The sequence below is a fragment of the Equus caballus genome, chromosome 20, assembly GCF_041296265.1.
Source record: "Equus caballus isolate H_3958 breed thoroughbred chromosome 20, TB-T2T, whole genome shotgun sequence".
Lineage (NCBI taxonomy): Eukaryota > Metazoa > Chordata > Mammalia > Perissodactyla > Equidae > Equus > Equus caballus.
Window position 1 is genome coordinate 44,387,069 of NC_091703.1, and position 13,364 is coordinate 44,400,432.

At 58.5% G+C, this 13,364-nt stretch overlaps 1 protein-coding gene across 8 annotated transcripts in view; it reads left to right on the plus strand.

Annotated features, from left to right (window-relative positions):
- MDFI (MyoD family inhibitor) overlaps positions 1-8,269 on the plus strand; it is a 37,286-nt gene extending 29,017 nt beyond the window's left edge. For 7 of the 8 annotated variants that reach the window (XM_070244562.1, XM_070244561.1, XM_001496649.7 and 4 more), the window contains exons 3-5: positions 1,423-1,605; positions 4,534-4,758; positions 7,388-8,269. In XM_070244562.1, the coding sequence (XP_070100663.1) occupies positions 1,423-1,605; positions 4,534-4,758; positions 7,388-7,644 (665 nt within the window). In that variant the 3' untranslated portion in view covers positions 7,645-8,269. Of the gene's footprint in view, positions 1-1,422; positions 1,606-4,533; positions 4,759-5,051; positions 5,208-7,387 lie in introns of those variants that run through there. The other variant, XM_070244564.1, reaches the window with a different exon arrangement.
- The last annotated feature ends 5,095 nt before the right edge of the window (positions 8,270-13,364 follow it).

The following is a 13,364-nucleotide window of genomic DNA, read 5'->3' on the forward strand; positions in this document are numbered from 1 at the left end:
GGTCAGCCTTCCTTTATCCCTCTAATTATCTCCCTCCTCTTTTCTCCCGCTGTCGCTGTCGTTTGGAGATAGCTCAGAGAAGGACCATATGTTCTCTGAGATTGATTCCGCTTCTCTTTCCAGGACTCGTCTGTGTCTCTATCTCTCTGCCGCCCTGGGTGTGTCTCTCCCAGTCTCTCTGTGTAGTGTCCATGTGTGGGTGTGGATCCTTTTCTCTCTGGGTTCCACCGCCCTTTCTTTTCATCTTTCTGTCTCCCTGTGTCTCTCTCCTCTCCCTATGAGTCTCTCATTTCTTCCTCTCCCCTGCTCCCAACATGGCGTGGGGGGAGGCAAGGAGGCCACCTTCTTGAGGCCCCTGTCATTCCAATGGCACAACCTGGGGTCTGATTAGATGCTCAGGCAGCACCCTGTAATTGACTGGCCCGGCCCCTGGCCCTGGGGCCCCTGCTTCACCCTCTCTGCCCCCTGCTCACTCTCAGGCCTTCCCACCCCTGGTGACTGAGGGGCGGGAGCTTGGGCTCCTTTCTGCCTCCCTCCTCCATGTCCCACCTCCGTAATAGTCTCCCCTGGCCCGGGGGCCCTAGTGCAGCCACTCAGGAGCTGTGGGTTTGAAAGTGGCTCCATTTCTGTTTCCGCCCACCCTGCACACAGGGGCTGAGCCAGTCACTGTAATTACATGTGGCTGCGGTCCACCTCAGTCCGCCTCGTCCCAGCCCTCATGGGCCATGTCCCTGTCTCTCTTCCTGCCTGTAGGCCCTCTGCCTCAGGCCTGATCTCTCTCCTCACCCCCGGGGTTCTCTGACTCTTTCTCTCACTGTCATCCTCTCTCTCACCCCATTTCTTACTGTCCATCTCCCCCTCACTCTGTCTGTCTCACGCTCCCTTCTCCATCGCCTCTGTCTCTGACCCTGTCTTTGTCTTCCTCCCCATCGCTGAGTCTCCCTCCCGTCTGGCTGTCCCGTCCCAGCTGTCCATCACAGGGTTTCTGAGGCTCTCTCTTCCCGCCCCATCTCCCGCGTTCTCATGCGCTATCTCTTGGTTTCTACCTTTCACTGTCCCTTTGATTCTTTCTCTCTCCCTGTCACTTTTGATGCCTGTCCCTAATCTCTCCATCACGACTGGCTGTCTGTTCTCTCCGGCTGTGTGTTTCTGCCTCCTCTCCCCACTCCATCTCTACCACGTGTCTCTAGCCCCCTCCTGGATACCACACACACATGTGCACACGCACACACTCACATCCTTGCTCACTCACGGGTTGTGGTTTGGGAGCTTTCTATTTTGGAGTCTGGGGCTGTTGCCACATAGGATAAGGGCTGGGTGACTGGTACAGAGAGAGAGAGAATGAAGGCTCACGGCATTCTGGGCTTCAGGGAGGGGACCAGGGCAGGGAAAATATACCTCAGTTGTCTGCTTTTTCCCCAGCCCAGACCCCATCCCTCCCACCTGGGCTGGAGGTAGTAACAGGATCCACTCACCCTGCGGAGGCAGCGCTAGAGGAGGGCTCCCTGGAGGAGGCGGCACCCCTCATGCCCCAAGGCAATGGCCCCGGGGCCCCCCAGGCCCTGGACAGCACTGACCTCGATGTCCCCACAGAAGCTGTGACACGTGAGTCCTGAGGGGCCGGGGTATGGGGGTGGCAACATGTAGGGGTTGCACGCGGGAATCCAATCCAGATGGGCTGGCAAAAATGCAGTGAGTGCCCATGTAAGCCCAGCCCTGGGCCACGGCCTTGAGATGTCGGTAATGGAAAGGCATGTGACACTGTCACCGTCCTTTCTGTCTAGGAAGAAGACCTCCACGTACAAAATGGTTAGTACAAAATGAGTGTGGACAGGCTCCAGGCAATATTGTTCAGGACCAGAGGGTGTGTGTTTGTGTGGAAGGAGGTGCCTCTCACCTCAGAAAGAAGCTGGGGGGCCGTGCAGGGAGCGAGAGCCCAGCCAGCCCCATCTTTCAGGGCATCAAGGACTATAAGGAAGGAGAGACGCCCCCAGTTGCTCTGGGCAGAAAGGACCAAACTTCAGCTCTGTTCCCAGGCTTGGCTCGACCTCTGAGGAGGTCCTGGGAGGGAGAGCATTCACCCTCACCCTCAAGAGCAGGAGAAGGGGCCACCAGAATCGGGTTGTAATTACTAATAAGATGCGCAAAATCTCTAGCCACGTTTGCACTCTCCAACTTTCTTTCCCTGAATGATCTCACGTGCTCTCCAAGTCACCCTGGGGTGACACAGCGGGAGGGTCATGGCCAAGCCCACTCTGCAGACAAGGATACTGAGGTGCAGAGAACACTCACCCTGGACACAAGCTGAGGAACTCAGGGCCCCCGGCCCAGCGCTGTCTCCTGTGCCTGCCCAGCTGGCCCGGCCTGGGGAGCCGCCTCAGCTGGGACATCTGGGGCTACGCTGGACTCCCTGGAAGGCTGGGTTACTAAATCCCGCTAGCGCGCTGCCCTCAGCCTCCTCCAGACACACCCACCGGCAGCACTGAGAGAAAGAGGTCAGCGCCGTGGCCACAGAGGAGGGGGCCTGCATGGGAGCTGGACAGACACTCCTGTGTCTATGGGCCTGAGTGTTTGCTCTGTGACTCAGCCCCCACGGCCATGGCCACAGGCAGGCTCTGTCTGCCCAAACCTCCCAGGGCCCTCGGCTCACCACACACGCCCGCCCTGTGCCCGTGTTTAGGCAGCAGGGCAGGGGGCACTGAAGCTGGCCAAAGACCCAGCCCGGTCACCCCCCATGCAGCAAAGAGGTAGGAGCAGAATGATTCAGGCCTGACCACTTCCCATGGCCTTACCCCTGTTTACCCAGAGGCAGGCACCAGCTGGACCTCAGGGCCGAAGGCTCCCAGCGCGGAGCCTCTCCCATCCTCTCCCTGACTCCCCACCTTGTCCTTGCCTCCTTTCTCCCCATCATCATCCCCCCCCCCCACCTCCACTTCCTAGCTGGGGAAACAGTCGTTTTATCCTCCCTGGACCTCAGTGTTTTCATCTGGAAATGGGGCCAATCAGAGTGGATCTATCATGATATTTAAAGTCACTATCCATAAAGCTCTTAGCACTGTGTCTGGCAGCTAGTAACAACTCAAAATGTGTATGCTGCTAGTTAAGAGAGTAGTGACTGTTGTGACAGTAGCAGCTCATTGCCCAGTCCCCTGTCTCCCAACCTCTGCCCCTCCCTGGCCGCTCTGCCCTCTGAGCCCTTGCATTCAGCCTCCAGCCTGGTTCTGTCTCTGACACATACTGGCTGTGTGACCCTGGACAAGTTACTGTACTTCTCTTGGTCTCAGTTTCCTCATCTGTAAGAGGAGGATGCTGCCCTGTAGAGATACTGAGAGGATTCAGTGAGAGAATAATTAGCTTGTCAAGCGCTTAGAACAGTGGCTGACGCAGTCAGTGTGCAGTGATGTGACCATTGCTAGAAGGCCCATCCCCCTGAGTCAAGGAAAGCACGGAGGCCACCCTCCCCTCTCCTCAGCCTCCAGGGCACCCCAGACGTCTCCTCCCACCACAGTTCAAACACAGAGGCCTGGCCTGGACGGGGTTGAGGATCCAGACCCTGATGCCTAAGCAATGGAAGTGTCCCACGTTCGCACACTGACAGAGGTCCTCAGGCCAGAGGGTCCTGCCCAGGAGTCAGGGGCCGTGAGCTGAGGGGTTCCAGGCTCCTGGTGACCCCTTCTCGGTCCCCTCCCTGACACACACACACCTGCCCTCGTCTCTTAAGAACAGAACCGTGCCATCCAGGTGAGCACACCTGAGTGAGGGGAGGAGCGGAACTGGGTGTTTTGGGGAGATCGCCAGGGCCAGCCTCCCTGCACCCCACTGATAAGGCCGAATCTGGTCCCTCAGCCTGGGATGGGCACATGGGGGTTCCTGGCCTTGGGGGTCTCCCCACTGGCCTCCCTCTTCCCTTCTCTCCCTCCTCACCCAGACCTAAGGGCCCCTCAGCAAACTGCTTCTGCCAGCCGCCCCACAGAGGCAGGACGGGGCGGGGAGCAGAGGCGGAAGGAGCAGGAGATAGAGGGGCTCCTGTGAGGAGCCCCTGGATTCCAGGGCCAGGGCGTTCATCTGCAAACAGATGTTTCCAATAAATCACCCAGCACACCAAGGGCAAAAACAGCTGGGGGCTTGGCAGGGGCCGAGGCGGAGGTTAACCGCTTCACTGCTATCCTCCCACCCCAGCTGAACCATCCCTGCCCTCCATCCCCCACCACACCGCCCTCGCCCAACTCCCGGGACCCCAGGGGTCAGAGAATAGATTTCTTCTGGGGTAAGAAGGTGGAGTCCAGGGCTCTGAGCCCTCTCCCTGCCCCTCTGGGAGTCAGGAGACAGGCTCATCTCTGCTGCTATTTCATGGTGTGCCCCTGGGCAAGTCAGTTCTGCTCTCTGAGCCTCAGTTTCCCCACCTGCAGAATATAAGTCCGGCTACGTGACCTGTGGTGTATCTAGGAATGAAGCAGGCAGGGTTAGAGCAGAGCTCTGGAGGCTGTGCGGCCCCACACTTTCCTCCATCCCTCTTTCTCGTCATCTCTCTAGGCCAGCCTCAGGGGAACCCCTTGGGCTGCACCCCACTAGTGGCGAATGGCTCTGGCCATTCCTCGGAGCTGGGCGGCGCCAGGCAGGCGGGGAATGGTGCCCTGGGTGGCCCCAAGACCCACCGGAAGTTGCAGACACACCCATCTCTCGCCAGCCAGGGCAGCAAGAAGAGCAAAGCCAGCACCAAGTCAGCTGCCTCCCAGATCCCTCTCCAGGCGCAGGAAGGTGAGCCCTGCGCCGCCCCCCCCCCCCCCGCTCCCTGGAGAGGCCTCCAAACCCAAGGTGCGAGGCAGGGGCCGCAACATCTTTGTCAGGCGGCTGGGGAGGAGTGGAATCTCAACCCCACGCCAAGCCCACCAGGCCTGAACCTCTGGGTGGGGCCCAGGAGTCTGGGTTTTAACAAGCCCTCCAGGGAGTCTGGTGCAAGACTGTCAAATCGGAGAACCTTGCAAAGGACACCTGTTGGGTAAAGTGAGGCATATCTCAAGGCCAACGCCTTCCCCTCCCTGCTCTCCCAGAGCTGCTGTAACAAGGAATGGAGCCATCTGGGCTGAACCAGCTTAAACCCCCCATGTCTGGACACAGAAATTTTCCTCAAGGACTGGAGCGTCTGTTCAGTGAGAAGAGAGCACCTAGCAGAATGAAATTATGCACCATCAGATGCTTCATTGGAGGTGGGGCGGGGGCTGCCAGGGGCAGTGGGAGAACAGAGGACCTGGATACACCAGCTACTGTTCCTCCAGCACAAAGGAGGTCCTTGCCAGGGCCACCCTGGACAGCCAGGTCCAGCTGCCCCACTGGCATGAGTGACAGCTGCCTGTAACTCAGTGGTGCTTGACCTGCACCCCACAATTTTTAAGCAATTCCTGTCCATGTTGGGGGACTCTAGCTGGTCCTCTGCAAACAGGATTCAGTGTACGTGTTTGCACATAATGTGTTCATAAATCTTGCCACCCATAGAGAGGCTTCTGCCCAACAGTCTCACTTACGAAGCGGGTGTTCATTCACTTAAAGTGTCTGGGGCATCTGCTCTGAGCCAGGCCCTGGGCTGTGTGCTGGGTACCCAGTCCATGGCCTCATGAGAGAGGCACAAACAGCTCGTCAAGATATGGTGAGATTTTAAATATGGTGATAAAGCCACAGGCAGGGGATTATGCACACACAGGGGGACACCCACACCAGCCCAGAAACCTGGGGAGGGGAGTCAGGAGGGCTCTGGAGGTGCCTAAGCAAGCCTTAAAGGACAAGTAGGAGGGTGTAGCCAGGGGGGCATTAGCACAGGGGTGAGAAATGGCTGGTGTGGGTAGATTGTGAAGTTCAAGGTGAAGAATGGTGGGAAGTGAGGCTCCAGGCAGGCAGGGGCTCCCTGCCTTGTAAACCTTGCCGTGGGCCTAGCCTTCATCTGGGGGCAATAGGGAGCCAAGGAAGGGTTTTTAACAAGCCACTGACCTCATCAGATTTGCGCTTGAAAAGAACTCTCTTATCCAGGTTGCAGATAGACTGTAGGGGTTCCAGCTGTACCAGACCCCAGTCCCTCCACACAGGAAGAGGGTGGGGGAGTCAGGCCCTCCATGGTGGTGTGAGTCTCCCACAGGACCAGCAGCCATGTGCCAGGGGCCCCCCTGGTCAGGGGAACTCCACACTCTTCCCCATGGCCTGACCCCTGGGAGGGGTGACAGCTCAGCATCCTGGCAGCCGCCTGAGCGGTTCAGAGCACGGGCTCCAGAGCCAGGCCACCTGGGGTCCCAGCTCCACTTAGCAGCTGGGAGCCCATGGCCAGGCTCCTGTGTCAACTCATTTACCATTTATTTACTCAGCGCCTACGATGTGCCAGGCACTGTTCTGCAGACTTGTACTATATCAGTGACCAAAACAGACAGAGATGCCTGCCCTTGGGGAGCTTCCATCTTAGTAGGAGGAGAAAGCAGTGGAGTCGGTGGAAGGTGATCAGTCCTCCAAGAAATGGCAGAGCAGACCAGGGCAAGTGGTGGGGGGGAGCTGGGGGTGGGGCAGGCAGGGTGCAGTATTATAGAGCATGCTCGTGGAAGGACAGACTCACGAGAGGGGACGTCTGGGCAAAGAAGGAGGAAAGGGAGGGAGCCCAGCGTGCATCTGGGACAAGAGCCTTCCGGGCAGGGCAGCAGTGCCCGCAGGACCGGGAGACCAGTGTGGCCACAGCAGAGTGATCCGGGGGTCAGTGGGAGAGGGGACCAGATCACGTGGGGCCGTGGGGGCCACTGTGAGCACTTTGGCTCCTACTCCCAGTGAGGCAGAGGCCATTGGAGGGTTCTGAGCACAGCAGGGGTGGAATGTGACTAAAGCTCTTCCAAGAATCCCTCTGAACACGTGGGGAATAGACACGGGGAGGCCGTTGCCGTGGCCCCAGCGAGAGAGGAGCAGAGTGGTAGGATTCTGGACATGTTCTGCAGGGACTTCTCTGGGCCTAGATTTCTTCATCTGTGGAGTGGGGCTGATCGTAGCGCCACGTCATGGAGTTGTTGGAGGTTTAAATGAGTTTAATTCATGCCCAGCACCCAGAGCAGTGCCTAGAACATGTCATCGCTCCATGTGTTTGTTAGATAAATGGTGGAGGGTGGTTACGAGCAGGGACTCGGGATCAAGACGGCCTGGGCTCGAACCTCCGCTCTGCAGCATAGGAGGTAGGCGTGTGCCACTCTGTGCCTCTGACGGCCGTCACCTATAAGGCGGGGCTCCTCGCAGTCCGCACTTGGTGGAGCTGCCCAGGGTTGCATGAGCTTAATTCCTGCCGAGCACCGAGCTCTCGGTGGACACCGTCCCCGCCGGGCTAGGTCCCCTGCCGCCGGCTGTCTCACCTGTCTCTCTCCACCCGCAGACTGCTGCGTCCACTGCATCCTGTCCTGCCTCTTCTGCGAGTTCCTGACGCTGTGCAACATTGTCCTGGACTGCGCCACGTGCGGCTCCTGCAGCTCCGAGGACTCGTGCCTCTGCTGCTGCTGCTGTGGCTCCGGCGAATGCGCCGACTGCGACCTGCCCTGCGACCTGGACTGCGGCATCCTGGACGCCTGCTGCGAGTCGGCCGACTGCCTGGAGATCTGCATGGAGTGCTGTGGGCTCTGCTTCTCCTCCTGACCCGCGGATTCCGGCAGGGGCTCCCCAGGGGGGCTGTGGCACAGAGCTTGATCACCCGTCCCCCTGGTCCTCTCCCACCCTCCCAGGGCCCTCTCAGAACCCCAGCCCGTGAGAAGGGGGCGCTCGGAGGCCACCTCCATCCCGGGAGCTGAGCCCACTGCAGAGAGCCAGTCCTCCTCCCTGGTTACCAGGGACAGATGGCACCAAGGACCTGGGGGCAGTGGCTGGGGTGGGGGCTGCTCCTGGGCCAGCTGCCAGGGCTGCAGAACACTGTGAAAGTTGGGGTGGGGGCGCAGGAACATGGGGGAGGCAGGGACGCCGGAGCTGTGTGCTTCTCTACCTCTCACTGCTCCTGGCGCCCGCCTCCCCTGACCCCGAGGCTTAGAGGACAGCAAAATGTGAAAAGAGACCCCCACCCTACCCTCAGTCAAGCCCCTCCCTGTCTCCTTTCCTGAGCTCTTTTGGGGGCCTGACCCATACAGTGACCCCAGAGGGTGCTGGGCTTAGGCCTGGGGCAGGGCACGAGGGGGAACAGTATGGAAAAGACTGGAAGGGGAGAGGGGGGGCATGGAGGGAGGGTCTGTTCTATTTGTTGCTGTAAATAAAGATGTTTGTCCATCTCCGATTTCCTCAGGACTCATGAGTAATGTCCATGGACCACGACTCTCAAAAGCAAACTCCCCACAACGTCCTTACAAGGCACCGGAATGGATGAGGCTTCCCTGCCCTCTGGGGTCCCTTCCTTCCCGTTCCCCGCTAAGGGGTGGAAGGAAGAGGGGTCCCGACTCCCCACCATTATTTCCCTCTTCCCACCAAAGGGAAGGGGAAGCCCAGAGAGGGAAGAGTTAACCTTGGCATAGAATTAATTAACAACAGATGTGTTCAGGTTTTGATTAATTAATCTCCTGCTGACTCCAGCTTCTCCAAGCCCTTCCCGAGATGGCTCCCAGGCAGAGGGTGACGCCCATGCCTCTGTCGCTTGCAGAGCAGTGGTGGGTAGGGGGCAACCCTGGGCCTGGGCTTGCTCCTGGGCTGCACTGGGAGGCCAGTGTGGCCTGGGTTGGGGGTCACATGGCCCAGTCTCAGGCCCAGTCATCCCTGAGACAGAATAAAACTGCCAGGGCTGGCGGGAGCCTCAGAGGCCAAGTGTCCAGGCCCTTGGTGTGCAGGGGTGGGGGCAGACCTGGGCACTGTGGGGAGAGTGGGTTCTGCCGGTGGGGAGGGCTGGCTGGACAGAGCCCCTCCCCACCCCATCCTGGACCTGGAGGAAGCCGGGAGGGGTCCAGGGTGAGTGAGAGAACTTGGATTGCCTCGTGGTTCAACTTGGATTGTCCTGATGAGAAGACGTGGCTGAAGAAGGCCTCACAAAGTGGAGACCTCATGGGAAATTGGTGAGCACAGCTTCCAGGAACGAAGGCTGGAGTGGTCTGGAGGGATGCTGGAAGGAAGGAGGGAGCTCAGAAAAAGGGCCAGACGAAATCTGAACTCTCTCAAGGATTGTCAGGAGGGAACAGCCCACGCCCTCTGAGCGGCTGCAGTTACAGCAGGAGGAGGAAATGAGAGGGGCTGGGAGGCCCCCCCCGCAACTGCCGCACCTCCCCTACGTGTACACAGCCCTCACAAGGCCAACATTAAGGTTTTCTGACCTCTGGGAAACTCAGGACACAGAGAGGAAGTGAGCTGCCCAGGGTCACACAGTCAAAATCAAAGCCAGAGAGAAGCCCCATCACCTCAGCCCCCAGTGTTCATTTATTTGTCTCGATTTTTTGCAAAGTTATTGCACGCCCAAAGTACAAAAAGTTCAAAAGTCTAGTCTGTGCATACACAAGCATTTACACTTAGTGGGTTTTTTTTTTTTTTGGAGGAAGATTAGCCCCAAGCTAACATCCGCCACAAATTCTCCTCTTTTTCCTGAGGAAGATTGGCCCTGAGCTAACATCAGTGCCCATCTTCCTCTGCTTTATATGTGGGACAGCTGCTACAGCATGGCTTGATAAACAGTGCATAAGGCTGCACCCGGAATCCGAACCAGTGAAGCCCCCGGCTGCCGAAGCGGAGCGCGCAAGTGTAACCACTATGCCACCAGGCCAGCCCCTCTTACTGGGTTTTTTTAAACAAAAATATTAGAAGCTATACACATTGCCCTGCACCATTTTCATCACCTAACCGTTTGTCTCGGGCCTCTTCTTCATCAGCACATTGACGAGCAGCCTGGAGTTCCACTGAGGGACGAGCCACAGTTCAGTCACCCAACTCCTGCTTAGTTCTCTCCATGTATTTCCCTTACAAACAAGGTTGCGTGAACATGTCCTTTTGTGTGGGCAAGCTATAGCTGTAGAATATTCCTGAAAGTGGGATTGCCAGGCCTCAGGGTGCATGCATTTGTGACTTTGATAGGACGGCCCCATGGCCCTCCGTGAGGGTGCGCCAGTCCCCTCACATGGCCACGGGGAGCATCCTCCTCTCTCACTGCTGTGGCTCTTTGTCCTGAGGAGGACAGACAACGGTGGGAGGGCTCCCGTTCCGTCCAGCTCAACCTCAGGTCCTCCCCAAGGCTGGGGTCTGAGGGACGTTGGGAGGCCGGGCTGGGGAGGGGGCCCTCTGACCACCTCGAGGTCTGGTCCAGGTGGGCAGGAAGGCCCCCTCCCTGGGCCTCCCTCCTCCGTGGGGACCATGGGGGCCGCGGCAGGAAGAGGCGAGTCTGCAATCCAAATAGTGATTTCCTGCTGCAAGCTCCAGGCTGTTTTCTTTAGGACAGTGGCTGAAACCCGAGAGGCTGCGCTGGGTGGGGACGGACGGGGAGGATTTAGCCAGCCTCCCCCCAGTACACACACTCACTCACTTACTCACACACACTCCTTACAGTCAGACTCACATTCCACAAAGTCACACAAAGTCACACGTACCACACTCCCCCACCCCCACCAATACCCATACATGCCCTCACACACCCCCGCCAGCCCTGATCAGCTCCAGGCTGTGCTGCAGAGCCCTGTGCCCCCTCCCCCTCATCCCATGCCCGCTCTGCCTGCCCCACCGCCCCCAGATGGCGCTTGTCTTGGAGGCCACCACCCACCCACCCCTGCCCAGATATCCTCAAGGGCAAGTCCTGGTTCTGGACCCCTCTCCTCCACTACATGGCCCTTCTCCGTTGGCTGCCAATTTCCAACCAGCTGGGCTGAGCCAGCTGTAGGTTCCAGCCTGGCTCTGCTGTGGGCCCCAGGGAAGAGACCCTTCACGCTCTGGGCCTCAGTTTCCTTACGTGTGGAATGGAGCAGCATTGAGATGCTGGAAATCTAATGGTGGCCACAGTGTTCAGGGAAATAGTTTGCACCTCCAGTTTTCTTTCATCTCTGGAGCAGCAAACTGGCCTCCTTTTGCCCAGGAGACTTCTCGAGGGGCCACCCTCAGGCTGCAGGTTGTCTAACCCAAGACAGGTAATAATTAGAACGCTTGTGGGAGGAGAAGGGGGTGGGGCCAAGTTAAGTGGTCCCTGGCCAGGACTGCCATGACTACTGGGTGATCTTGTGTGCCAAACCCAAGAGATTTTGCTCCGTGACCAAGCAAGTAGCTGAGCCAGGGGCTGGCTCGTGAGGGGAGGGCTGGTCAGCCGCCCCCTGCCCCATGGCTTCCATCAGCCTCTCCCCGTTCTTTGGTCCATTTAATAGGCATTCCCTCTGCTCATATGCAGAACCAGGCACACTGGGCTTCAGGCCTCACCACCTGCAGGAAAGGACACTTTTAAGCAGCCCCAGGGCTGGATCACCTGCAGCCAGTCATGCCCCAGGGCCTCTGCCAGCAACCTGGGGAGATGAGGCAGGAGTGGGGGCCTGAAGGCTGGTCCCCAGGCTCTCAGGACAGTTGCTTCAGACACTCCTGGTTGCTGAGCAGTGGGAAAGAGTGCAGTAGCTCTCAGGACTGGCCCGGTACAAGGAGAGGTGGGGAAGAAGCAGGGGCAGGAGCCTCAGGCCACCGTGAAGACAGCAGAGGGGACAGAGATCACAGACCTGGCCCCTTGTCACCCTGGTGTTTGTGCTCCGTTCCACATTCCGACCTTCCTAGGATGGTAAGGCGACAGGCATGGGATGGTTCCTGCGGCCACAGCCCCCTTACGGGTCCAGCTAGCCCCTCACCCTCCACCTCCTCCAGAGAAAAGGCCCCCAGCCTTCCTTGCCCCTCACCTGGTTTTATGCTTCCCCCGACCCTCTAGCAGCCTCTGTACCCCACGATTCCTGCCACCTCTGGGTGTGCCTCTTTCTGGGTTACAGCCTAGTTCCCTCCCACTGCAGACAGGTTGGGGCCGGGTACGGGGTGGGAAGGGGCGGGTGTTCACATGCTGTACCCACCTGGTGTTTCTCAGTGTTGCCACGTCAGGGGTGCAGGGAAGGTGCTAAGGCTTATTCCTGAGCCAGCCGACACGGGGACAGAGGGCAATGAGGGCCAGGCCTCTGTGGCCAGAGAGGGTGGGTTACTTGGCTTCCCCTCCAGAATCATGTAGAATCAGGGAGGGGAAGCTCCCCAAAGAAGTAGGGGTGCTGGAACAAAAAAAGCAGGAAAGGCTGGCAGATTAAAACAACAGAAGAGGATGCCAACTATGGGCTCAGACTACCACCAATGAGCCCAGAGCAGGTGCCTGGAGGGGGAGGCCTGACTGGAAACCTCGAGTCGGAAATGCAGCTCAGGGCTTTGAGCTGGAGGAGAGAAGTCCAGGACGATGGCCTTCAAATATCTGAGGCTTGTCCTCAGGCTCCAGCAGGAAGAGGCAAGACCACGAGGCAGACAAGACAAGGAGACAGCACTCAGCTCCAGGCATGAAACACCCTCTAATTTTGAGAACTGACCCAGGCGGAATGGGCTGCAACTGTGGCAGTGGGGGCAATTCCAAGGACTGTTCTGGGGGAGGGTGTGTAGTGGGGTCCCTGCCCTGGGGTTGACTCGGGGCAGGGAGGAGAGCTGGTGGAGGGTTGTCACAGGTGGCCCCCGCAATTCCTGCTAACTCAGATCTTCCATGGCTCAACAATGCAGACAGTGATGGTCTGATAAGAGAGAAACAGAGAAGGAAGGTAGACTGGAGATGGAGAGAGCTGAAGAAAAGGAGGCGACAGAAAAGCGAAGCAGGCAGGCTGCGGTACCCATCCCTCGGCTCCTCCCAAGGTCGCCGCCGCAGGCTGAGGGGGCGGTGGTGCCCCTCAGCAGGGTCCCTCCTGTGCCTGGAGACTTGGCAGCGCCCGGCAGCTCAGCATTAATTAGGGGCCCGGCTAATGGCTCGGAAGATCAGCCAGTTCCAGGGCCGCTGCTGAAGAGAGACCTCGGTGAGATTTATTCCTAATTATCTCATTTGTCTCCCCCCATTACTCTTTATGGTTGGGATTTATGGGGCCATTAGTGGGGCCCGGCCAGGTTAAGACGATTGTGAGCCTTGAGATGCTTCATAATAATAACAATAACAACGCTCACCCTGGCCAGATTAATGGGGGATTTGCCTTCTGCCCTCCCTACTCACTGTCCTTGGGACCCCAGATATCAGCTGCCCACATATCCTTCTCCCTTTTGGGACCTCAGCTCCAGGTCTTCAGCCACCTGTGGAGTTCAAGCCTGCGGTGTCCCCCCTCTGCCCCGACTCCACCCCAATCCTGTCTCTTAGCCCTTCTCTGGGGCCACCGATTGGGAGCTTCTCGGTAGTAGTGGTGGGAGGCTGAGTCCAACAGTAATGCCTCTGG